The 26,781-nt window shown below is 53.1% G+C and overlaps 1 protein-coding gene across 5 annotated transcripts in view; it reads right to left on the reverse strand.

Moving 5' to 3' along the window:
- Positions 1-748: 748 nt before the first annotated feature.
- WWC3 (WWC family member 3) overlaps positions 749-26,781 on the reverse strand; it is a 107,583-nt gene continuing 81,550 nt past the window's right edge. For 3 of the 5 annotated variants that reach the window (XM_032880217.1, XM_032880221.1, XM_032880222.1), the window contains 14 exons: positions 24,827-24,916; positions 23,063-23,628; positions 17,681-17,801; positions 16,829-16,903; positions 16,383-16,469; positions 15,056-15,248; positions 13,783-13,950; positions 13,282-13,433; positions 12,295-12,460; positions 8,394-8,558; positions 5,670-5,762; positions 3,344-3,571; positions 2,831-2,958; positions 749-1,308 (listed from right to left, as the gene is read on the reverse strand). In XM_032880217.1, coding sequence (XP_032736108.1) covers positions 1,242-1,308; positions 2,831-2,958; positions 3,344-3,571; positions 5,670-5,762; positions 8,394-8,558; positions 12,295-12,460; positions 13,282-13,433; positions 13,783-13,950; positions 15,056-15,248; positions 16,383-16,469; positions 16,829-16,903; positions 17,681-17,801; positions 23,063-23,628; positions 24,827-24,916 — 2,299 coding nt within the window. In that variant the 3' untranslated portion in view covers positions 749-1,241. The remainder of the gene's footprint in view (positions 1,309-2,830; positions 2,959-3,343; positions 3,572-5,669; positions 5,763-8,393; positions 8,559-12,294; positions 12,461-13,281; positions 13,434-13,782; positions 13,951-15,055; positions 15,249-16,382; positions 16,470-16,828; positions 16,904-17,680; positions 17,802-23,062; positions 23,629-24,826; positions 24,917-26,781) is intronic. The other 2 variants (XM_032880219.1, XM_032880220.1) reach the window with 2 other exon arrangements.

Genomic DNA, 26,781 nt, shown 5'->3' on the forward strand with positions numbered 1-26,781 from the left:
CATGTCTGAGGCCTCGGAAAGGAGAGTACAGTTCTTATATAATAAATAGGCATTTGGCAAAACATTCAGATCATTTGACATTTTAAAAGAATATCAGTATATTTTTATTACATAAAAATTTTTTTCCTCATGAACTACTACTAAGATTTCTTAAGAAATACTGGGCAGACTCCAGTATTGGGGGGGTGGGGGGCGGATTTTTATTTAAATCAAATCCTCTCCTGTAAGTGACTCCCTGGGCAAGTGTCGCTCCCCACATGTGCTCGCTTCCTTCCCCAGGCAAGCGCCTTCAAAGGCCATCACGTCTGTGTCACAGCCCTCTGTCCACCCGCGGACAAGGTTTCTCCGAAAACGCGCGCTCCTAGCTCTCATGGCTTCCCTTCCTGACAGAGCCGTAGTGCGGGAGCTCCACGGAGCCTCGTCGGTCATGATCATCGGATGGGGCAGGCTCCCAGGGGGGCTGCGGACCGTCTGCTGAGGGCGGGCTGTGCAGACGGCCACCCTGGACGCGCAGGCCTGAGGACCGGCTGCGAGGGCCGGGAGCCTGCCCCAGACTCACCGCGAGCGCACAAAGACGCAGACGACAGGAGAGGCGGCCGGTGCGCCGTCCACATGGGGGACAGCTCGGCTTGCACCGCCCGTGGGCCGCCCGCGGGCCGCAGCGCACGCGACCGTGAGCGAAGGCAGAGTGCGGAGCACGCGACATACACGGTAGGTACGCGCGGGAAACGGATACAAATGACGCGCTCAGCACAGAGTGTTTGCGGTTTGGGTGGCAGAAACAGAACCGGCCCCAAAGCTCCATTGTAACCGCGTGACAAATACTGAAGCACAAAAGTTTAGTCTTTAAAATACATCTTAAAGTCAGTATTTTCCTTCAAGGAAAAAAAGTATTATAAATAAATTACAATACAGTGAATTTGCCTGAACTCACTTTGTTTCTGTCTTCCAGCCTTTAAGTCAAATAAAACAGCGTAAAAACTGTACATTCTTAACATGACAGCTGTTCTTTTACAAAATAACCTGTTTTCAGAGATGTCAGTTTCACAACAAGGAAAAACCAAGCCCTGTTGCCGTCACTATTATAAAATATATACGTATAGATATATGTGTGTGTTTTTTTTACAAAGTGTGTATATTAATAGCTTTGCACAAATATTTTAAGGACAAATATAGCTAGTCTAAGAACTTCATGAAAATAAAACAGGCGGATAAATACTTCATGTGTACAAAGCACTATGTCAAACGTCGTCGGCAGGCAGAGGAGGCACATTAATCCTTGGTCTTGTAAAAAATGCTATCTTCTCCCTGGGATTGGAAAGGATTACAGGTTAGGAGTGGATGCAAATGCAACAAAAGCTCTCAGATCGATGACAGCTTTTCTCACTCATACAAGAAAACTGAACTTCTGTTCCTCACAACACATCTGTCTCTACACAGATTCTCTAAATTTTATTTTATTTTTTTAAAGATTTTATTTATTTGACAGACAGAGATCACAAACAGGCAGAGGCAGGCAGAGAGAGAGGAGGAAGCAGGCTCCCCGCTGAGCAGGGAGCCCGATGTGGGGCTCGATCCCAGGATTCCGAGATCATGACCTGAGCCGAAGGCAGAGGCTTTAACCCGCTGAGCCACCCAGGCGCCCAATTCTCTAAATTTTAATACGAGTTATGAAGCCCCACATTATCCTAAGTCAGAGCGGCCAAGCACAAAGGATCACACAGCGTAGGACCCCGCTTACACTGAATGTCCAGAACTGGCAAAGCCTGGGGGAGGGCAGGGGCTGTGGGGCGGGGGAGGAGACGGGGAGGGGCTGCTTCATGGGGACAGTGTTTCCTTCTGGGGCGAAGGAAATGTTCTAGAACTGGACAGAGGGGACAGGTGCATTAAATGGCATGGAGCTGCTCACTTTAAAACGCTGACTTGTACGCTGTGTGACTTTTGCCTCGATCTTTTAAAAAGTCAGACACAAAAGAATATAGATGTCACCGTAAATCTCCTCATACGAGAAACAAAAACAGGGAAAACTACCATACACTATTCAAATTTAAGACAGTGATTATTCTGGTGTGGAAATCGGGCGGGGGTGGAGAATAATGTTCGATTCTTGCCATGTGGGGTTGTGACATCTTACCAGTTTTATACACACAAAATGCATACTTTCCTAAATGTCTGTTATGTTTCTGTTAAAGTTAAGTAAAAAGGCAAAGCTGATACGTATGTGTATAAATATATGTGTGTAAAACCACTGTGCTGTTCACAATAACAAATATTGGGAAAGAAGGTTACAAAATAAAGTAGTTATGGGGCGCCTGGGTGGCTCAGTGGGTTGGGCCGCTGCCTTCGGCTCAGGTCATGATCTCGGGGTCCTGGGATCGAGCCCCGCATCGGGCTCTCTGCTCAGCGGGGATCCTGCTTCCTCCTCTCTCTCTGCCTGCCTCTCTGCCTCCTTGTGATCTCTGTCTGTCAAATAAATAAATAAAATCTTAAAAAAAAAAACAAAAACGAAAATAGAGTAGTTAGGCAAATTACATCTTAGGTGAAACATTACAGCCAAAAAAGCGGACAGATTATGTGGCAATGCAGGATATTTTTATTTAGGAAAAAAAAAAAGCTAAATGCACACTTGAACCCATGATGATGGTGGGCAGCATGTACAAAACTAGTATCTAGACAAAAGGATCAAAAGGCAAAAAGCTAATAGCAGTGGGGACTTCACTTTTATTCTTAACTGCCTATGGGGTTTATTTTTTAATATTTTTTACTTTTTATAATGACAATGGCAGGACAGTAAGAAGCAAGCAAGGAGGTGGGTCGTGGCCCTCCCTACCTGAAGGTCTGCACCTGGATGGGCTCCTGGTGGTTCTGGCCGCGCAGCTGGCACACCCCTCTGGAGGCCTTCTTCAGCATCTTCTCAGCTGCCTGTTCTTGATGGAAGTCAAGTTTGGTCTGTCTTGTCTGGAACGGCAACATTGGATGAATGAGATATTATTACTTCTAGTTTTGAGGAAGAAGGAATAAAGCCACTGGAGCTCTGGGCTCCCAGAAGGGAGAAAGGGTGCCCCATCCACACACACCCCGGCAACGGTGGATCTTCACAGGCGCTCCCGGGAGGCCTTGGGGTCGTGCCTGGCAGACACCGGACCCAGAACATTCCACTACAAAGCAGAGGGTGGCGATGCCAGCAGGAGGGTCTGGGGATCCTGCCCTCCAGCAGCCCCCACCTGAGGGAGCACCAGCTGCCTGGCCCACGGAGGGAGAAACCCAGTCCCTTCAGAGGAGCCCTGGGAGTGTTCAAAGTACAGCTTCATCATCATGACCAGGCAGGGCCCAGGCCTCTTACCTGCCTCTCGGCTTCCTTCAGCAGGCTCCGGAACCGCTCGTCCCGCAGCACCCAGTGTGGGAGATCGGTCTGGCCTCGGAGCTGCGCGTCTTCTAGCCGCTGCCTCAGTTCCCGCAGGATGCAGATCTCCTCGTTCAGCTGCCTCTGGCGCGTTCTAGAGGCCTGGAGATCCAGCTCCAGGTCCAGGGAGGTGCGGGCCATGAGCTCGGCCAGGGAGGACCTGCAAGGCTGCGGGGAAGGCAGCTGTGAGCACACATGCTGAGCCGGGCCCGGGGGGGGGGGGGGGCAGCCAGTGACCTCAGCCGGGGGCGAGGTCCTTCCATGATGGGTGGGGACAGTGTTTCTCCCTGACATCATAGCCGATGTCAGACAAACAGAGATTTGGGCGAGATTAATTTAAGTCTCTAGTGCAGTATCAAGTTAGTGATGCCAACGGTCTGCTTTAATGGTGACCTGTGCATTTGCAAAAGTGCGGAGAAAGAGACCCTATCATACGGAGCTGCTGGGGTAAAAAATGGGTATGATTTTAAAAAGAAATAAGTAACAAAAAATGGGTACAGGGCGCCTGGGTGGTTCAGTTGGTTAAGCGGCTGCCTTCAGCTCAGGTCATGATCCCGGAGTCCAGGATCGAGTCCCACATTGGGCTGCCAGCTCCACGGGCAGTCTGCTTCCCCTTCTGACCTTCTCCCCTCTCATGCTCTCTCACTGTCTCTCTCTCAAATAAATAAATAAAATCTTAACAAAAGATGGGTACAATCTTTCTGAAGTTCTACTTGCCAATACATATCAAGCGACCAAATATACATTTTCTTTGGTTCTGAAATTTCATTTTAATTTGCATTTGAAAGGCACAACTCATAACATGCAGAAGTGATGCAATTAAAGTTTAGGATAGAGAAAACCTAAATACGTAACAAGAGGAAACGGATTAAGTAAATTATAAGGCCAGCAGAAAATACAGCCACACTGTAAAAAGTCAAAAAAATATATTGGAAAATCTTAAATGATCCCTGGTATAAAGGGGGAAAACCCTGTCATATATCATCTGGGTGCCTTTGTTTAAAAGATTATACGTACCCACATGCAAGCTATCAAACCTTTCCTTCCCATATAAGCCTCAAGTAAGCAAACCTGCCACGTTTAAGAAAAGTCCTAAGATGAGAGAAGAATTTTGCGTGTGCTGCTGGGAACAGTACTTCCCACCCAATGGGAAACGACCCCAGGAAAGGCAGTTAACCCACAGCAGCGCTGTTCAGTGGGCTGGATAACTGTAGGCTTTTTACATGCACGTAACACTATTCCGCACACATACAGAACTGGAACGCAAACTCATGATCTAACTTAAGAAACCAAGTTTACTTAAAAAGCCCTGCTCAGGGGGTGCCTGGGTGGCTCAGTGGGTTAAAGCCTCTGCCTTCGGCTCAGGTCATGATCTCAGGGTCCTGGGATCGAGCCTCACATCGGGCTCTCTGCTCAGCAGGGAGCCTGCTTCCTCCTCTCTCTCTGCCTACTCTCTCTGAAAATTAAATAAAATGTTTAAAAAAAAAAAAAAAAAAAAAAAGCCCTGCTCAGTTCCTAGTAGAGCTCAGCAGTTCTCAAGCAGGGGTGACTTGGCCCGCCAGGGGGCGCTGGGCAGTGTCGGGAGACAAGTTTGGTTGTCACAAGTGGGGGTGGGGAGCACAGGGCAGCCCCCCACAACCGTGACCCAGTCCGAAGTGTCAACAGCGCTGCTGCTGAGAAACACTTTTGTGGCTGAATTGTCTTTTCTTCTCGTTCCCAGTCAGCAGCTGCTCTAAATATAGGCACCACAAGGAAATCTGGATTTATTATTATTTCTTTGAAAGAATCTTAGCCTAAAAAAGACAAGGAACTGCTTGCTTACAAACAAAAAGCAACAAAACTCTGTAAACTGACACCGCGGGGAGAAAACACTCGGCGGGTAAAGTAAATGGAAACAACAGGACAGGCCCATGTAGAAGACCGCCCTATGCTGAAAAACACAAATTTCTTAATTATACGTACCCCCTTGTCGAAAAAGAAAAGAGGGTCATTCATATAGATTGGTTGGCTGTTAGTTTATTATATTTAAAGATGCAAAGATCATGAATTATCTTAGATCATGATGTTATCCTAGGAAATTAATATTGGTAACATTTTGACATTATATAGGCTCCTGAAAATCCTACCTCAGTAAATAAGAAAATAAATGCCTTTTTACAAAATATATTCCCTTTAAATTAATGTTATGTCAACTCTTACCATCTAAGTTCTGTAATACAACTCCCAGGGTAAGGACAGGTTCCATACGAGTTTATGTGGCACGTACCTGCTTGTAGCGAAGGGTCCGTCTTTCCAAGGTATTTCGGACAAACGGGGACTTCCGGGGCAACGTTGAACTGTCGCTGTCACTACGGTAAAGCTGTGCCAAAAAGAATGATGTTCAGAAACACTTTCTCAAAAATGCACTATTCACGCTCTCTGTGTATCCGAACTGCGTGATTCCCCGTCGCCTCACAGGGCGCCAACGCACTGATTAGATGGGCACTTGAACTCAGCCTTCTGGGCTCGGCGAGGACGAAATCTACTTCAAGTACCAAGTAAGATCAAAGACAAACCTGAACAAACCAAGTAAGCAAACCGACCCCCCACCGTCCCTCACATGACATGCCACCCGAACCATGGGAAGCTTCCGGGGGGTGGCGTCAACAAGCCTCCCGCCCCGCCAGCACCCGGCAGGGACTCTCGGGGCCCTGCGGCGCTCACCGAGCCAGCAGTGGCCTCGGTGCCTCTCATTTGCTCTCAGTCCTTCTAGCTTGCTCTATTCCTGGCTTTGCCAAGAGCTGGAAAAAGAATGACTTTCTAAAAAGAGACCTGTTGCTGGTAGTGGGACAAGCCAACACCACTAACAGCCACTCTGCCCGTCAAGGGAAAAGTCTGCTTTTAAAGAGAACGAGAAATAACACCTTCTTCATGGGAGCCAAGACAGCCGGTGGCGGGTTCCTGCTTCAGGGTCAGTGTGCATCTGTGTGAAAGCCACGGCCCCTGGCTCCGTGGCTGCTCTCCCACGCCAGCTAAGCCCAGAGGCCCAGAGAAGGCCGTGGCGCCCCAGCGTCCGTGTCCCCTCACTCGATTGCGAGCAACAGAGAAAAATGACGAAGGCTCTAAAAGCATCAACTGCAAATGCTTGTACGCAGGGCATGGAAGCCAGCATAGGAGCTGGACGCCCTCCTCTGGGGAAGGCCTCCTGCTCCGCCACACAGCAGACCCGGGCCCGCTCTGTGCTGGGTCGGCAACAGCCTATGGTGAGGAGGGACAAGAGGGCAGCCCTGGGTCTAGAGCCTCCAGGCAGGCGTCTGGTTGAGCACAAGCCTCCAGGGAGCTACAGCCTGATGGGGCCAGACTGCCCAAGCCTGACCAGTGGGACCCAGGGCAGCCACGAAGGGACACCTTGCTTCTGCCGGGACAAGCGAGGCAGGTCCTGCAAATGGCCCTGGGGCAGCTTGGGCCACCTGGCCCTGCCCCCTGTTGTTCTCTGCCCACCCCACCCTCCCCCGCCCCACCCAACTATGCCTCAAGGTAAAGGATTAACTTTGCTGCAAGAAGGGTCTGGTCCTTGCCCAGCTCCTGGGAAGTGACCGATAAGCCCCTGGAAAGTCCTGAGTGTCTCTGTTTATCTGGGGACCTCGGGTCACGCCAGTCCCTGCCAACAATGTGATTTATAGTGGGGGCCGTAGGCCATCAGCTTGACCTGTGGAGGGGCTGGAGACGAAGGTCAGGCATGCAGGCAATCAGCGCTCTGTGACCACCTCCCACAAAACCCGGCTGGCAACACTCCATGCGGGCGGCCTCTCCCAGCAGGGACGGGTGACCAGAGCCGTTCGCACAATCCCGCTCGAAGAGACCCAGAAGCTTGCGGCATGTCTCCCTGAGAGCTGCCCGATGTGCCTCTTCCCTCTGCTGACCTTGGTCTAGATCCTTTCACTATAAGAAACCACAACTGTGAATATAGCGGCTTGGCTGAGTTCTGTGGGTCCTAGTAAGTTATGGAAACTGAGTGTCGGCGAGGGGATCCCCGAACTATACTCCCGGTGTCTCGTCTCCCACACACGCCCGAGCCCGTTTTTCTCACGTGACTGAGACGCAGCCAGCTCCCCGGCAGTCCCCGTCAAGGGAACGTGTGTTGCTTCAACGCCCCAGTTCAGAGGTGGGGAGGGTCAAAGTTCTTCTGGATCCAAACAGCCCCATCAGGCCCCTGGATCATGACCATTTATCCTTCAAATTCCCTTCTCTTTCCTAATCTGTTCTGTCACTGTCATACCACCACTGCCAGCCAAGCTCCAACATGTGGTCCTATCTTCAAGGACCACAGTGGGGTTCTCAACATCAGAATCACCAGGGGTCCTTCCCAAGCCGCACCTCAGTGAAGCACCATGAATCCCGGGGGTGGGACCTGGGCACCAGCATTCTAGGAGGCCCCACCTCCACCCTCAACGGCACTGACACAACTTCAGAGCAGGGCACAGCCCCGGCTGAGAACCACCGTTGTCTCCTGCCATCCCCTCGAGCTGAGAATTTACGTGCTGGGGGGTCCGAACCTGGCCTCTGTGTCCCGAGTCTTCAGCGCTGCTGTCTGCCCTGGGAGCCGGCTAAGTGACACATCAGGACTCCTGACCGCTTGCTTAGTGGCCTGATTTCCCAACCTCAACCCAATTCAGGATACGCCCTGTTCTGACCCGTTATTCCACAGGCCACTGTGGAAACGATTCTCTGGGCTTCCCGACTGTGAGCTGGGGCACACACGAAATGACAATCCGGGGAGAAATGTATGAGAATCTTGAGGACACCCATAGGGTGACAGGCACGGGCGAGGGGCGAGAAGGAGCAGCCACACGGATCGCACAGCCCCGGTGCACCGCGCTGGTCGCCGGCACTCAGGGGAACACACAGGTCTTTCAGGATGAACAGTAAAAACGAGACACGACGGGGTGGGGGGGTGCGGGGAGGAAAAAAGAAAACATCTCAGACAAGCGGCAAAGGAATTTCAACTTACTCTGCAAACGTACTGGCTTCGCGCTCCAGGGGAGAAGGTCTGCGACCGCACAATTGTGCTACTCCGAACGAAAGGCGACCCTCGGGCCCTGCGGCCGGGCCTCTCCTTCGGGAGACTCGCCACTTCGTCCGGGAAGACGTCTTCTGTGTTGGTTTCTTTATCAACCTAGAGAGTAGTTCGTTATTACCATGACTTGTTTAAGGACATGAGTGATAAGCGTCACATGAACGCCCCTGGCCTTCTCCACTTAGACATTTGTTTTGTTTTTTTTTTAAAGATAATTTACTTATTATTTTTACAGAGAGAGACAGCGAGAGAGGGAACACAAGCAGGGGGAGAGGGAGAGGGAGAAGCAGGGTCCCCACTGAACAGGGAGCCGGATGTGGGACTCGATCCCGGGACTCTGGGATCATGGCCTGAGCCGAAGGCAGACTCTTCACTGGCTGAGCCCCCCAGGTGCCCCATGCGGATGCATGCTTTGACCACTTGCCACCAGCCTTCCATTTGGGTCACTATCATCTCGTGCCTAACTGGCACAGCAAGCTTCTGACCAGTGTCCCCGGTTCCACAACTCCTTCCCGGCTGCAGTCTCCACTCAACCCAGCAATGAGGGAGAGCCTGGTAAAGCTGCTTAGAGGCAGCAGTTGCACTCCCAGACATTCACTCAAGAGAGCTGAACACAGGTGTTCGAACAAACACTTGCACGCGAACAATCACTGCGGCGTTATTCACGTAACCAAAACGTAAAAACAGCCCGAGCGTCCATGCGTGGGTGGACGGATAACCAAAGAGCGGAACACCAATCAAGGAAATACTACTCAGCCACGGAACAGAGGGAAGGTCCCAGAACAGGCAAATTCCTAGGCAGAAAGCAGACTGGGGGTTGCCAGGGGCTGGAGGAGACGGGCTGTCGAGCGACAGTCTCACAGGTGCGAGGCTTTACGTCGAGATGATGGAAAGCTTTTGGAACTGGACAGAGCAGTGGCCGCCCACGTTGTGAACATGCTAAATGCCTCTGAACTGTTCACTGTGAAGTAAGTTCCCTTCATCTTCTATACATTTCAAGCCAATTTTAGAAAAAGAAAAATCATGGGGTGCCTGAGTGGCTCAGTCGGTTAAGCACCCAACTCTGGATTTCAGCTCAGATCATGATGTCAGGGTCATGAGATCCAGCCCTGGGCCGGGTTCTGCGCTCAATGTGGAATCTGCTTGGGATTCTCTCTCCCTCTGCCCCCACCCGCTCCCCACCCCCTCACACGCACACTCTCTCAAATTTAAAAAGAAAAAAAAAGAAAGAAAGAAAGAAAGAAAGAAGAAAAAATCCACAGAAAACCTTAAGTCAGATCATGTCAACCTTGTGCTCAGAACCACCCACCACATTCCTGATCATCTCAGAGGAAAGGGAGAGTCCGGAGTGGGCCCTGCACGATCTGGTCCTTTCGCTTCCCTCTGCGCTCGGCTCTGACGACCGCCCTGCCCCCCCCCGCCCGACACTGGTCTCACTGCTCTCCTGTCGTCAGCCCCCTGAAGCCCCCCACTCGTGGGCCTGCACTCGCAGCTCCCTGCACCTGAGTGCTCTTCCCAGCCCCCCACAAGGCTCCGGAGTCTCCTGCCTTGAGGCTTCTGTTCAAAAACCACGTTCTCCGTGAGGCTTCCACGACCTTTCATCCTTTTTTATTGTACGAAACACATAAAATACAGCTTAACCGGTGTTCAGTGTACAGTTCAGTAGTTTTAAATACATTCATGTGCTTGGGAAACAGAGCTCTAGAAATTCTTCATCTTCCCAAATGGCCTCTGTCCACATTAAACAACTCCCCATCCTCCTGTCCCCTAGTGACCACCTCTGTATGTACTTCCTGTCCACATGAACCTGGAAGTGGAATTGTACTGTATTCTCCCTCCCGTGGCTGGCTCATTTCTCTGAGCACGGTGTCTTTAAGGTCTGACTGAGTTGTAGAATCTAAGAGGATTTCTTTCTTTTTGAAGATTGTATAACACTCCGCTGCTTGGACAGACCACCTTTTCCTTATCCATTCATCCGACGATGGACACCGGGCTCCTTCTATCTCTAGGAACAAGGGTGTGCAAACATCTCTTGGAGACCCTGAGGTCAACTTTTTTGGATACATATCCCAAAGTGGGATAATTGGATCATACGGCAGTTCTAAGTTTTGGAGGAACCTCTATACTTTTATCCGTACAGGCTGCACCAATTTTACAATCCCGATCTAAAATATAAGTGCAGGGGCGCCTGGGTGGCTCGCTGGGTTAAGCCTCTGTCTTCAGTTCAGGTCATGACCTCACAGTCCCAGGATGGAGCCCCCCATCGGGCTCTCTGCTCAGCAAGGAGTCTCTTCTCCCTCTCCCTACCTCTCTGCCTGCTTATGATCTCCGTCTATCAAATAAATAAATAAAATCTTTTTAAAAATAAATAAATAAGTAAAATATAAATGCAAATCTATCTACATATATTTTTTGACAGAGAGACAGAGACAGCAAGAAGGAGGAGTGAGAGAGGGAGAAGCAGGCTCCCCACCGAGCAGAGAGCCCGATACGGGGCTCAATCCCAGGACCCTGCAATCATGACCTGAGCTGAAGGCAGATACTTAATGACTGAGCCACCCAGGCGCCCCACAAATCTCTAAATGTAAACCCCTTCTAAAATAGGAAATCTTTCTAAAAATGCAAACCGCACTTCCCTACCATCCTGTCCTCCAGCAGCCCTCGTCTCAAGCACGGCTGTGTCTGCTGAGTGACCATGTTGCCACCCACCCCCACAACCAGGGCAGGATTTCCCATTCATTTTCTTCATGGCCGCATCTACACTGCCCAGCGCCCGCCCACGTGCATATGCAGAGAGAGAATGCGGTCAAGAACAAACAGCTGGGGAGTTCCGGTGAAGGACATATGGGTATTTGTTCCATTACTCGAGCAATTTGTAGGTTTGAAGTATTTCAAAATTAAAATTGGGGTTGGGGGATGGGGATGACGGCCGCACACCAAACTCACCTCCCACAGCCCCCTCCCCCGTTCGAGCCCATACTTTAAAAGGTCTTAAAACGCTGACCCCCAGCAACCACCGGGAGGTCAGGCCACAGAACCACTTGTGTCAAGCAGCCGCACGTGTGCAGTTGGGGAGCCGACACCATGTCTCTCGGGACTTGTGCTTTGGGGTGACAGTGGGGGTCACGATGATGAAACAGTTCGAGGAGTTGAACGGTTGGGAGAAAACTTTCCCCAGAGCACGGAGTTAGCATCTCCCAACCTCACAGGCTTCCTTAGACATCTGTCACGGCAAACGTGAAAGACATCCTCGCTGAAAACGTGGCCCTGGGCACAGCTGAGATCGGGTGAACAGAAGGGGCGATGGGGCCAAGGGCCACTTCGTAGTGCCTAACGTCGCAAGGAGAGCAAAGAGAGGAGACGCGTCCAAGCGATGACACGGGAGACCTCCTGAGCCACGTGGGGCACTGAAGATGGGAGCGGGTCACCGCCGGGCGACACGGAGTCCCGATCTGCCCTTTCTAGCTGAAGCTGTTCTTTCAGCTCCGAGTCGGGGACGTTTCTGCGGTACCTGCTGTGCCCATGTTAAGCCATCTACAGATTTAGGCCCTTCCCTTCTCTCCCTCGGCTCTCAGAAATGCCCCTGGGCTACAGCCCTCTGATCCAACAGCCACACGGCCCCCACAGCCGCTGTCACAGGGAGAGTCTGCAGGTAAGCCATGGCGTTCTGCTCTCACGTCGGAGCCTGTCAGCTTCATCTCGTCCGTCTCCTCCACCCATCCCCTCCCGTTTCGTGGCGGTGGGGGGCACACACGCCCTCCTTCCAGGGCCGTGCCAGGGGCTGGGTGGCAGACCATCGGGGAGCCCCAAAAGTCCCCTGAGCCTTTCCACTCACCTTTAGAGGTGGGGGCTGAAGTTTCTCGGGGCTGTAAGGGTCGGCCTGGCCAGCAAATGCATGTCCGTGGAGGGGGTCGCCGCCCACGCAGCAGGGCTCCGGGTGCGGGGGGCTGGTCTGGGCACAGCTGCTGCAGCCGCTGTCCACCGAGTCAGCCTGCCAGCTCCTGCAGACAGACGTTGCAGAGGCCCCCAGCGTGTGGGTCAAGGTGGCCTTCTTCCCCTTCCTCTTTTCCTCCCCAACTTCCTCCGTCCGCCCTGCCCTCTGTCCTTTATCAGGGATTCTCCCATGAATTTTACTAGTGTGGGGTGAGTTGAACCGATGGTAACAGCTCTCCAGGATTTCCTGTTTTGCATTTTGTGGATCTTCCCCTTCCTCCCCATCCCATACATAAAACATTCTGTGTAACCACCGTTGAATTTGGTAAAAACCCCTCGCCAGAACGGACGTGTCACAAAAACAAAAGATACCGTTTCATACAAAACTGGGGAAACAGCACATCACGGGACCGGGTGCCTGGCCGCAGAGGCACCCAGCGAGACCTACGCGCTGTCAGTGGTCGCACACAGGCACTCTTCCCATCGGGTCAAAGGGCCTGTTCTCTAGGGGACACGACACGATGAGGCCTTTCAGTAAGAGGGCCTGTGTGTCTCTAGCACCCAAGGTCAGCACCCTGAGCCCTCGCTCCCAGCCTCCCCCACCCCCGCCTGGCTTCCCGCCAGCCGCTGAATACCACACTCTAGCCCTCGGCCATGAACTTCCCTCCCTGCAGTAAATTCAGGCAAAGCCCTTCAGAAGCAGCAGGAAGCTTTGGAAACAGGATGCTCTTCGTGGAAAATGTGGAAGTAAAGCAGTACCAAGGTGCTTCCAGAAGGGATCGGACAGAAGTCCATTCCCTCGCGGCACTGGCCCATCTACTGTGTGGTGCCACCACTGTACAGCGGCCGCCGCCGAGTCAAGGCTCGGCCAACAGGCCGCCTCCTGTACCTCTCGGACACGGCCTCGGCCAGCTCCTCCTTCCGCCCCAGCTCGAGGATCTCGTCCTCCGCGCACTCCAGCTTCACCCGCTCCTCAGCCAGCTCGCGCTCCACGGCCTGCAGCTGGGCTGTGGTTCTGGCCAGGAGCGCCGTCACCGCATCCTGCAGGGGGTACAAGGTCAGCGCCTGAGCCCTGGCTGGCCACCCTCAGCAACTCTCCAGGGGCAAGGGGTGCCCACCGCGCCAGCGGGACAGGGCCGGGCCACCTCGTGCAGCTCTGTGGGCTCAAGTTTTAAAACCAGCAACGCGTCACCCCCCATCACTAGCTCGTCTACATTAAAGCCACGGTCATGAACAGCCACACACACCGAAACCTCCCATTCCCGTGCCTTCCCTTGAACCTGCTTCTTGGGCACCGCTGCGCTCCCACGCTAAGCGTGCAGAGACGCTCGTGAGAGACGAAGCCCCTGTGACAGTGGGTGCCCGCAGCACGAGAGGTGGGCACACGTACCGTCTTCCCGGCGGTGGCAGCTTGTGTGGGGTCCCCAGTAGCAGCCCCCAGCCGCTCGCTCTCCCTCGTCCTGGGGGGCCCGCAGCTGCTGAACACCTGTACCGTGTACCAGCGCAGCTGCATTTCGCTGGACCCGTCGTAGTCGGCCAAGTTGATCTGAGCAATGCCCTGTACGGGTGTTTAAAAAAAAAAGCAGAATGATTTCACCTTACCAAGGGGAATCTCATAAAACATCAGGGTTGCCCTTCGATTGTAACCTTGTAACCGGAAACGCAGAATGTGTCATTGCTCTCCAAAGGACTGCAGTGAAATGAAAATGGTAACAGAGGGTATCCTTGACGAAGGCTCCCGGACCACTGCTTCAGCCCCGTGGGGAGGTGCTGAGAGGGACGGGGGCAGAGAGTGGACAACGTGGGGGAGGGGAGGTCAGGCTCAGGGTCCACCCACTGATGAGCTGCGGAATCACTCGGAGATTTCCGAAACAAGAGAGGGCTGGCTGAACTCCACCATCTAATTCTAGTGCCGAGGGGTGAGACCAAGGGGAGAAATTCCAACCTCACAAAGAAACCATCCTTGCTGCCCGGTCACGGCCCCGGACAGGGTGTGGTTGGGGTACTGAGCACACGCTGCTCGCACTCCCAGTTCAAGGAGGACCAGGTAAAACCGAGAGCAGCCTGTACATGTGAATTTCAAAGAAACAATGAATTTCTTTACAGTGTAAGTATGTCCCAAATATTGCATGGCACATACTTATCTTAATAAAGAATCCACAGCTTATCTGAAATTCACGTTTAACCGACCATCCTCTATTTTTATTTGCCCAATTTTTCAACCCTACTTAGTTCCCTCAACTGAAAATGGGGGTCTTACAGAAGTCTTGCAAGGGTTAGTTGAGATAATATATTTAAGGTTACTATATTTAAAGCACACTTGGCAAGACAAATCCCTTTTTGTACTCCCAGCTGCAGAGATCACTTCACAGGACAATTTCTAAGCAGCCCACCACCGGAAAAAGGAAGGAGGGGAGGGAGGGGAGGAGGGAGACGGGAAGGAATGAGGGGAGGCAGAGACAGAGACAAAGGAGAGAGAAAGGTGGGCAGACAAAGAAGACAAAAACAAAGAAAGGACAAAAGATGGAGCAACAAGAAAGAACGAAAGACCAAAAAAAAAGAACGGCAGAAAGACAAGAAGAGAAGGGTCGGGAGAGAGACAAAGACTGTTGGGAACACAAAGAGAGGCAGGGGAGGGGCGGCGGAGGGAGGGAAGGACGCACCAGCAGTTCCTCCCGCAGCTGCTGAGTCAGCGCGCACACGTACAGCTGCAGCGACTTCAACGTCAACACGCTTGAATGCACAGGGATTCTGAAAATTTCATTGAATACCAGGAGGGCCTGGAATTCCAGAGCCTTAGAGCAGTAGGTGCTTGGGGCGCCAGAGTCGACCGGCGGCACATAGACCCGGATGTGTCTGGAGCCAGAGAGAGGGAAGAAAAAACAGAGACGTGACACTCCCTGACACATCTGTGCGATACAATGTACAAGCTTCATGTAGGTGTACACGCACTACCCTGCTCGGATGCCCAAGGGCAGAATTTTAAAGTCTTTTGGAAAAGGTCCTCTTCTCAACTAAGAGTAAGCCCAAGAACTGACCTGCCCCCTGAGACCAGGGGAGAAACGCTCACGAAGAGAAAGGCTTACAAGTCAGGAGCTACGACTTTGGAGGAGTCAAACACAGATCCTGCTTTCGCCAGCTTTTTGGGAAGCCGCCTGCACTGATCTCTCCACGGTCTCTTGGCTCCCTCTTCAAGGTCCGCATGCCTGGCCTCCAACACCGCTCACACCAGCCTGCGCTTCCCACCCTGTCCACCCCCAGCACGGAACAAACGAGAAGCGCAAACACCAGCTGCAAGTACAGCATGACGGTGGGCAAAATCCCAGGGTGAGCCCTCGGCCACTGACAACCGGGCTGCTCCCAAGGCCTTCAGAAGACAAGCTTTAAAGACTCCTGGAGGGGCACCTGGGTGGCTCAGTGGGTTGAAGCCTCTGCTTCCGGCTCAGGTCATGATCCCAAGGTTCTGGGATTGAGCCCCACATAGGGCTCTCTGCTCAGCAGGGAGCCTGCTTCCTCCTCTCTCTGCCTGCCTCTCTGCCAACTTGTGATCTGTCAAATAAATAAATAAAATCTTTAAAAAAAAAAAATACTCCTGGAAGGGCCTGCACCCTTGGGCTCAAGGAGACCGTGAGTAGTGCGCTCGGCCGCCGGGTGAGGGGCCCCGCCGCGCAGCCAGCCCGGGCCACGGGGCTCCTAGGGGTGGCGCCCGCCTGGCACAACCCTGCATTCTCCCTTGTCCTTCGCTCAGACAAGGGCCCCAGCTCCCGCCAAAAGCTTCTCCGTTCGCTCTGCACGACCGCAGCATGAGGCGCCGCTGCGTCACCCACTCTTCTGAACACCGCTGAGCCTTCCCGGGCAGACGCTGCCTGGCATTGTCCGGGAATGAGCCCTGGCACGCACGCGCCCCAGGCATCCTCTCCCCTGACAGGGGCCGCCACTGCCGGCCGGTCCCCGGACCTGGGGAGAAGCGCTGTCGCCAAGCTGGCTTACATCTTGCAGTCCTCCTTCAGGACCAGCCCTGCCACGTTCTTCAGCTGGAGCACGTTCACGAGAAGACACTCATTGGCGCTGTCGAGCCTGGGAAGTAAAGAGCAGCTCGAACTGGCACCCCCAGCCCCCAGGGTGGAGACCTCCCAGGGGCCTGTGCCCCTGCGGCCACCTCCCTGGGCGTCCTGGCCCCGTGAGGGGACAGCTCCCTGCCACAACGCTCAGTGCTGGAGGACGGCCCTGGAGCCGCTCTGGCGTAGGCCTCCTTCCCGCCACCTCTGTCCCCTCCCGGGAGCCACTGAAGCGGGCCAGGCCGGACCAGGCCAGGAACAGCACCCAGACGGCGGGGGTCCCCGCACCCCTCCTGGCCTGGAAGTGCGGGTCACCGGGTGGGCGCCGGTCTACAGATCAGTTCCAGGAGCGACAGGGGAGGAGTGTCCCGTACTCACAAGAATCCCACGTGGATCTGGGGCCCTTCGTTCCCACAGGCGTCTCCAGGCGCAGACTCGTCAGCATCTTCACTCCTGAACAAAGCGGAGGGTCCCCGGCATTACCGCCCAGCGCACAGGTAACCGCGGGCTCTCTAGAAGCTTCTGGTGCTCCGGGTACTTCTTACCGCCAGGGGATTTCTTACACTGTGACTTAAATGACCTCTGATTGTTACTGAAAGAACACAGCAGGCCCACGACATACCTCCGTGGGGACCCGCCTACAAAGTGCTGTTGTCTTTGAGCAAACTAGCTCGGGAAACCGCTCCAAACCACGGGCGCTACTCGGGGCAAACTTCCGAACTAACTCTTACACGATCTGTGACAAGTGAAATGTGTGACAGACACCAGGAAGGAAACAATGATGTCAAACGTGTCAAATCAAAACACAGCCCAGAATCCCAAGAGGTGTTCTATCGTTACGAAGGGATTCCCCTAGCTTAGGAAAGAGGGGAAGGAGGGAGAACATTCACTTCAAACGAGTGCCCTTTCTAGAAGGGCAGGTCTCTCTTGTCCACTGGCTCTCCTTTTCCAGCTAGCAGGGGCTTGGGCCTCCAGCTGACCAGGGCCAGACAGGAGGAAGTCATGCTCGAGCCACGGAAGGAGGGCCATCCTCCAGCCGCCACACAGAAGCCGGAGAACTTTTCTTGGCGGGTTGCAAAGGCCCAACTACCACAGTGGAGAGAAACCCGGAGGAGATGCTAGCCTTGGAGACACACGTTTGCGACACTGCACAAGTCCCCGTACGCACACGTCTTGTGCCTGACAGTAACACTGTGGGAAGTCTGCTGAGGGGGGAGATGAGCTTCTAACCTTTTGTTCGGGGGCTCAAATACCCCGCTATCGCTCGCCAGCGAATAATCCGACAGGCATGCGGACACTCGGCGTGCTCTCCTCTCCAGCCTCCTGGCACTGTCTTCTCGAAGAGTCACTGCTATAAACAAAAGACACACCTGGGGTCAGGAGGTGACAGCATGGGGGGCCAGGGACCACGATGCCAAGAAATGAACACCGTATGTTAGGGCACATACAGACTTACTAAGTGTTCCAAAGACAAGCCATTCTATACATAGACATCATCATACATACATGCGTATGTTTAAATTCGCTGCACTCAAAATTTTTTTTAATATTGAAATACTGAAAAAATAGACTTCTGGCTACTTCTTTAAGAGCTCTTTACTTTTTTTGTTTTTTTTTTTTAAAGATTTTATTTATTGGACAGAGAAAAAGCACTAGCAGGGGCAGCATCAGGCACAGGGAGAGGGAGAAGCAGGCTCCCCGCTGAGCAGCGAGCTCCACATGGGGCTCGATCCCAGGACCCCAGGATCACAACCTGAGCCGGAGGCAGATGCTTAACCCACTGAGCCACCCAGGCGCCCCTAAAATCTCTTTAAAACAGTCACAAATCTCTCTTCACCTCCTTAATGAGCACACAGAAGAAGATGGGGGGACGCCCCTTCCTATCACACTTTGAGAAAGACCATCATCCCTAAAAGACCAGGAAAGAAAGGTTACCCCAAATGTGGACAGCACCTCTTACCTAAATGCATGTAAATGGGGGGCGGGGTGTTTTTCATTTCCTTCTTTACGATGCTTGGTATTTCCCATATTTTATACAATAAACATATACTATATATTTTATAACCAGAAAAAAAAAATTTTTAATTATGCAAATAAACCGTAACAAGATGTGGTGACTTCCAGGTCAGAGGACACGGCTGACCCCAGACTCAGCCTCTGGAAACAGCTCCTCTGACGGCCACGTCCTCCCGGCAGCCCAGGGGCGAGATCTGCTTCTTTCAAAAATTGCTTTCCTGGGGTTAGCAAGCTACCGGTACTAGGCAGTTTATCTTTGCCTTGTCTCTCTCTTAATCAAAAGCCAAAAGTAACCATCGACATTCTTCCTTTTAGCACTTCATGCCCTGTCTTTGCTCCTTCCCTCACAAGTTCCTTTTCACAAAGCCAGTGAAAGCCAGGCCGCCACCCTCCTGTGCCAGGTGTGAACGTGCACACGGGCGTGTCAGCGCCTTCCAGAGGGGCAGACCCGGTGAGAAGACGGGAAGTAAACACGGAGCCCCGAACGGGGCCTTCCTCTGACATCACGATGCCTCCTGTTAGCAGCGCGGGTCCCCCTGTCCTCTGTGCTTCCCTTCAGCCATCTCAGCTTTGAACATGACAATCTAGGCACCTGCGCAGCCCTACGTTGAGGGAAGGGTCCAGGCCACTGAGCACCAGCTCGCTTTCCAACCAAGTCGTCATTTGCGCACCGATCCAAGCCAAACACGCTAGACAGCGCCCAGACAGACGGGCTGGCTCGGGCAGCAGCTCTCGGCCACAGACGAAGGCTGTCCTTCCGACGTCTGCAGTGCCCGGCCCGGGCAGCTCCGGGGCGCCTCGCCGGTCCAGGACTGAAGCCGGCTCCGTGCCGGGATGGCCGGAGGAGCGGACTCTCAGAGCCCAGCTCTTCTCGTCACTCCTGCCCCACGGGAGGCCCCGAAGGCCCCAGCTCGGAATCCAGACGGAAGCCCTTTGTTGCACGGCTCTCCCGCAAACGAGAGCGCTCCCTGCCTGCACCCCGCGCCCCGGCACCCCTTTCGGCTTCCCGGGCACAGCCTTGCACTCCTTCAAGGCCAGCCCGCAAGCAAGGAGCCCGGGCACTTCCGGCGAAGCCGACGGTGCAGCGCTCACACTGCTTCTCTCTCACTGCAGGGCCAGTCTCGGAGGAGAAAAAGGAAACGAAGGAATTAATCCTCAGTGATCCCAGGCTTAGTCATCGCACTCACAGAGCGACTGGCAACTGGCAGCAGGTGTCAGAAGGAAGTACGATCAGCAGTTGCCGGGGCTGAGAAAAAGCGCACAGCAGCTCCCACACCACATCCGCGGCCACCTGCTCCAGGGCCTCAAGACGGCGCGACGGGGCGCAGGGCGCAAGGCCAGGGAAGGAAGGAACCGACGGCCCTCCCGACATTCCTTGTGAACATCACCGACCTTTCCACCGTTAAAGACAGATAGACACTGAGACCTAAGGACATCAGCGCTGCTTGATGAAAAGAAAATACAATGAAAGTCACATTGTGGGCAAAGCTGCCAGGTGGCCTATTAGTAAAATAATGACAACCACTGGTATGTGGGGAAAAATACAGAGGAATAAGTACTTCAAGCTTTTAGATAAGTTGTTATACAACTTTAGTAGCCATGATAAATATTAACATTGAAATGATAATAATAATATTAATAATAATGATAACAGTAACCAGCAAGCTTCTTTAAGGCACAGCTATGCGGTACGCCCCTCCTGGCCACACCCCTCCCACCCTAACTACACAGATTCATCGCACAAAGATGTGCTCACTGCCTGACCAACAAGGTGAGGGATTCCGAGGTCACTTACAGTGAACGTTTCTGTCGAGCCGCATGAGAAAGGAGATAAAGAAAAAAGCACAAAGTGAAAAAAACTGCAGAATTTAAGCCAACAGTTTTAAACAGAGTATGAGTATCATAAAAAAGTCAATCAGCGGATGAACAAAATCAAGGTTTCCCAGACTTAGATTAGCAAATACTAATGGGAAAAGAAAACAGGAAAAGACTTCAAAAGTCATGATACATTTGGCTTTTTTAAAAGATTTTAAGTAATCTCTACACCCAGCGTGGGGTTCGAACTCACAACCCCGAGATCAAGGGTCACACGCTCCACGGACTGAGTCAGCCGGGTATGCCGACACAGTTGGCTTTTGAAATCCCAGAAAGATAAAAGTGTAGTAAAAATATCAAAAACATTCAAGATTATAGTCTATTTCCCCACTCCCCTTGCCCACCTTCTACCTCCTCAGCTTGATTTAAAACACAATGGAAGAAGTGACTCCTAGAGGTTGCTTTATAGGTTTGGGCAATTTTGAATTTCCACGTACCACAATTTTATCTTTCTAACAGCTAAACATGCCGGAGGTCAAACTTAGGCTGTCCTGTTCCTAAGGAAACTAGAAAGTCTGGGGAAACTACGTGACGGCAGGCGTCATAAACGCGTGCAGAGTAACAAGCAGTACCAAGATCCCTGCCATCTTTACGAAGCTACGATGACTCTAGGCTCAAGTGTTCCCACAAACATCAAGAGAGGCCAGAAGTCACCTATGTCCACGCCTGGAGCTGGTTCCCCAACCCAGCCTTCGGGAGCGGGGAGGCACCCACTAGGACCAATGCATTCACAGGGTTACCAATTTCGAATCTATAGACCCAAGTCAAGGGACACTGTCATACAAGAACTGACCACGAGGTGGCAGTACCCGAACACAGCATAACCAAATACCTCCCAGTCTAGGGACTGAACCATTACACAACGTTAGCCAGAGTGGGAAGAAAAAAATAATCAGGATGGGAAACTCAATCAGCTCTTCTCCCCTCTCACCCTGTCTTTCCCTTGGCCCAAAAGGGCCCCTGGGCCTTGGGACTTTCTGCCTAACAAGACTGATACTCGTGCCTCAACCTTTAAAGCCAGGCTGGCAGGGAGGCGAGGCACTGAGGGCAATCAGCTTAAGCAACAACAGATGTGTCATTTGGTCCCGATTTTGTGTTTTCTTTTTTGAATTAAAGGAGTAAACATGGAGCGCTGAACCTGTGATTATAAAGAACAAAGGGGACGAAGGGCACCTGCACACGTGAATGCCAGAAACCGTAAGCCTGGGGATGCGAAAGGCACGCTCATAAACACAGAGGAGACAGCAGAGTCACAGGAGCCACAAAGCCACCGGGCGGCCTCCCGAGCTCACACATCCCTGGGACAGCAGGCAGGTGCTAACAGAGCCGATCATTTGATTAGAGCCACAGTAACCAGCGTGCTTACATACATAAAACTCAGGCAAACACAACGGTGGGGAGTGAAGACCGCCTTGTTCCTGGGCAGGGAAGCCAAGACTCAGCCGAGTCCGCGCATGCACTCAAGGTCACGCAGCTAGCCGGCCAGCAGGCCAGGCAACAGAGTCTGGGCCCCGAAGCTGTGTGTCTGAAGCTGTTTGCACCACACGGCCTGGCCTTGTCCTCACGCGTCGCTTCTGCCCCCTGCTGCAGGACCGCTCACCGGTAAACAACCAGACCAGGACTCTCGGCCTCAGCATTACCGACCGCTTGGCCGGAGGGCTCCTTGTGACGGGGGCCGTGCCGGGCACTGGACAATGGGGAGCCGCGCCCCTGGCCTCCACCCGCTAAACGCCAGCAGCGCCCCCTCGCACGGCCTTCACTTGTGACAATCCAAACCTGTCTCCAGCCACTGACCGGTACCTTCCAGGGTTCAAATACTCCCCTAGTTGAGACCCACTAAGCTACACAAATATCTTGTGTTTACCTAAAACCTTGCCGTACATATAAAAGTTCACGAACCTGAGGAAGGAGACCTTGCTCTTGGTCCTCTAGGAACTCTAAGGGAGCTGAAGTTGCTACAGCTTGGCTCAGAAAAGCACACGGGGTCCAGATGAGGAGGGGCGGAGCCTAGGCTCTGCTTTGTACATAAGCTATCAGCTGGAACGTTCTCTGGAGCGACAGACCCATTTTCTATGGGGGCTACCACTGGACAGGCCGAGGCACCAAGGACAAGCTGAGGTAACTGACTGGATGCACAAGGTCGGCCTGGATTGATCTGAGGGGCACCAGAGACATAGCTTGGGTAGAAATGACGGATGCTTCCCAGCGTGTCTTTTGAAACGACACCAATTGTTTTCATTCCCACATTTGATAAATTACACCTTTGAAAACTGCGAGGACAAAGGCTGAAGAGATGAAGTCACAGGGACACAGGAAGTAGAGCTTTCCACCGGGGCTACGAGCAGACCCAGGCCGGTGCTGCTCCCCGGTGGTGCGAACCCTGGGGAGCTCACGGAGGCCCCAGGACCTCCTGAGCGGCCTCGGACTGCGGGAGGCGGGGGTGCTTACCATCCTTTTCAACAATGGAGCGCATTCTGAAGACAAGCCAAACACCTGGGGAAGACGACCTGACCAGCTCCACGACCTCTCCAGACCCCAGACCCCAGGGCCCCAGGAGGAAAGCATGCAAGCGTCAGGCGTGACCCCACCAACAGCCTGAAAAGCTCGCTGTGGAATCGAAGAGCCAGCTGACGTCAGCACAACTGCGTGCGACTTCATCCCCAAAGCCGAAACCGCCGTTTCCCCAGCACGAGAAAACCCGCAGCACGCCTCAGTACTCACTGGCAGCCGTGGGAGTGACGGTCGCTTGGGGTCCTCGCTCGCGAAGTCCTTCCCCATCCCCGGGGAACCCGTGCGGCTGAAGGGAGGCCGTGCCCTGCAAGTCTTCATCCCCCAAAGCAGAGGCCTGGGCCCGCAGTCTGTCGAGGGTGCCCAGGCCGGGCACCTCGAAACCGTCCCCCAGTTGGGCCAAGGGCGAGTCGCGCGAGGCCGGGAGGAAGGGCGTGTCCAAGGGCGAGCTCGGGGGAGACAGAGAGGACAGGGAGGAGCGGGAGGACAGGGAGGCCAAGGACTGGGGCGTGTCCAGGGAGTGCCTCTGCTTGTGGAAGCCCGAGGGCACCGGGGGGTCCAAGAAGGGGGCGTCTCGTCCCAGGGAGTCGAAGGGAATGAGATCGAAGCGCAGAAGCTGGCCACACTCGGCGTCGGGTTTCTCGTACTGTGGGAGGCCATAGATGTCGGTGAAGCTGACGGAGCTCAAGGACCCGCGGCTGGAGGCCAGTGAGCCCCGGCTGGAGGCCAGGGATCCGCGACTGCTCCCTGAAGACACAGTCAGGGTGCTGGCGGACAGGCTGCAACAAGAGAGGCCCACACTCTTAGAAAAGCGCCCCGAAGATCCGTGCTTGAGCCCCGCCGCTGTCCACTGCGAAGTGGAGCACCTGGTCAGTTCCAGGGGGAACAGAATCCTGCTCCCCCCGCCCCCCGGAATAGAGCGTGTCTCTAACCGTTCACAAGCATTCGTGAGGCACCTCCACTAGTATTTCATTTGCTTCTTGTGACTGTCAGTCGAGAGCGGTAGGTAACATCGGAGACTCATGCCTGGCTTCGGGTCCCAGCTCCCAAGGCCGACCAGCCGAGCCCACCGGGTGGGCTTGCCCTTTCGGGATCCCCCCCGCCCCGCTTTCTCACTGGGGGCTGCAAGATAATCATGCCTACCTCGTGGTGCTGCGAGGGGGAATTACTGAGAAAATAAGACATGGAAAGCCTGTAATATATATATATGTACTTGAAAAGGAAGCTACCACTGAGCAACCAAATCTTACTTTAAAAATATTCATATCGTTTAGCAAAAAAAAAAAAAAAAAAAATTAAAACTATCCATGTGCATATGGAGATGGATATATACACCTCAGAAGCTGTAAATTATAAAATCACCAGGCGAATTTGACTTCAGACCCTCTGTTGTGCAGCCAAGCTCAGTTCTCCTCCCGCTCCCTGCACCCTACATCAGTGGCTCCTCTTAAAAATACAACATAGCCGCTTCCCGCCTCTGTGTTTACAACCACTTCTGGTTCCAAATTCTGGTACAAGGGAAAACACGTTCAAGGGAATGATGAAGTTCATGGACATGCCATCATAACATGATAATTGGGCATAGTTTGCTCTTTTAAAGTTACCTGCTTTGGGGCGCCTGGGTGGCTTAGTCGATTAAGCCTCTGCCTTTAGCTCAGATCATGATCTCAGGGTCCTGGGATCAAGCCCCACATTGGGCTCCCTGCTCAGCAGGGAGCCTGCTTCTCCCTCTCCCTCTGCCTGCTGCTCTGCCTACTTGTGATCTCTCTCTACCTCTCTCAAATAAAGTCTTAAAAAAATTTTTTTTTAATAAAATAAAATAATCTGCCTTTTTAGAGGCACCTGGGTGGCTCAGTCAGTTAAGCCTCTAACTCCTGATTTCAGCTCAGCCACGATCTCGTGGAGCCTGCTTGAGATTCTCTCTCTCCCTCTGCACCCCTCACCCCCGCCGAAAAAAATAAAAATAAAGTTACCAACCTTTTTAACTGGGACTGGAGATAGGATGTCAAGCGGGTAGCTTCTTCCAGCTGCATAAGGAGACAATTTCTTTTTTCCTGAAGCAGAATCCTGTAGGTAAGAAAACAGTCCACTGGTGGATTTCAAAGAGGGTGAGTTTATTTTCCCAACAAGAAATTCAACTGTAAATTCCCCGAAATGATTTAGGTCTGAATGACTCCATTCTAGAATACACTTGTAGGTCACAAACACCACGATAACAGAGACTGCTTGTGTCTTGCTTGACGCTGTCCCCCCAGCACCCTGAACAGTGCCTGATACACCGTAGAAGCTCCAGAGATGGGTGGGTGCGTGAACAGATGGCGGGTTGGGCAGGTGCACTAACAGACAGAAAGGATGAGAGGCTGGACTAGACTAGAAGACGGCCTCACATGCACAGCACGCAGTAACCCGCTGAAATTCCTGCAAAGGAATCAGAGTCCCTTGCTTAAGCCCCCCTCTGGGCAAAAACGCATGTGATTCTAAAATCCATAGAATTAAGATTAGACACAAATAAAACAAAACAGCAACTGTCACAGGGTTGGAGGGCATTTTTTCTCTTCTTTCCACTATCTTCAACTTTAGGATTTCTGAAATGAACGCTGTCCACTGCATTAAGTCCACCGCCTTGAATGGAACCCGACACACCCAGGCACTCAACGCTGAATGAATGAATGAATGAATGTGTTTGCCTCAGAACAAAACGGTCCTTGTTTGTAAATCAAACCGCGGCATTTAACATGTGACCAAGTAGGCACCCTTAAGACAGGTCTGTCCTTTGATGGGGAAAAGGCTTGACACCATCCCAATCCCCAGTGATACTCACTAGCCCACCTCGGCCGGCCACTTTGCTCCATCTCCACACTGGGTCTAACAACAGCCCTCAGCCTGTTCCAGGGAAAGCCTCCCACCTCCGGGTCCTTACTCCCAATTCAAGCATGCATCCAGTGAAGGGAGGCGCACAGAGAAACGGGCCTGCCTCCGCCTGGCCCAGAAGGCCCCGGCTACAGGAGCCCCGGGGGGGGGACTTAGCCCCCCCCAACCCCACCTCGCTGCGCAGCGTGGGTCGCAGACAGTAACCACTGGCAGAAGTGGCCGCCATGGAAGTGCCTGTCAGCAGCAGGGGACGCCCCTCCCGGCCCAAGGCCACTTAGCGGCAGATTCAGGAGACACACGTGGGCCAACTCAGTCCCAGTGGGGAGGGCTCTGCATCCCAGGACTCAGCACCTGGCTTGGTCCCAGAAGAGACTCCATCAGCTGGACGTGCTTGGCCAACCCAGTCCCTGAACCCGGGCTCCGAGAGTCCCACCAGTTCCATGGGGTTCTGTGGATTTGTACCCTGGGACCCCGGCACTCACGTGTGCTGGGATTTCCACGTGGCGAGGGCAAAAACAGTCAAGGGTGCATGCGTGTGGGGTCTTGAGCAGCAGGGGGCATTCACAGGACAGAGTCCACCCTCCTTAACAGACAATCCAGCCAACGAACTCCCAGGCCCTCCTACCCAACACACACACCACAGAGTACCCAGGGGAGAACGGAAGCGCAGGCGCAAAGGCAAAAACTTCAGTTCACCGTCCCTTTCCAGGGTCAAAATCAACTCCGCGTTTATTCTGAGTGAAGTGACAGGGCACGCGATCGCCTCAAGCAAACTAAAACTCGCTCCAGTATTCCTTTGAGCCGGGCTCTCCCATGGCCACCACTTCCCGCCAGCAATGACATCAGCCACTAAAGTCACCACACAGACATTAATGGTGACTATCCAAGCATCGATAACCCCAACACGCACCTCGGTTGGGTAAACTCCCGTGTGATTAGATGACAGCCCTAAGGGCGTCGGTCCACACGCAGGGACTCAGCTGTGACATGCTACCTAGGAAGGCTCATACGTGCATGGCGTACAGCCCGCCTGACGCACCGCATGTGAAGGTCCCGTACAT

This window comes from Lontra canadensis, unplaced genomic scaffold (assembly GCF_010015895.1).
Source record: "Lontra canadensis isolate GAN:19392208 unplaced genomic scaffold, GSC_riverotter_1.0 scaffold68, whole genome shotgun sequence".
Taxonomy (NCBI): Eukaryota; Metazoa; Chordata; class Mammalia; order Carnivora; family Mustelidae; genus Lontra; species Lontra canadensis.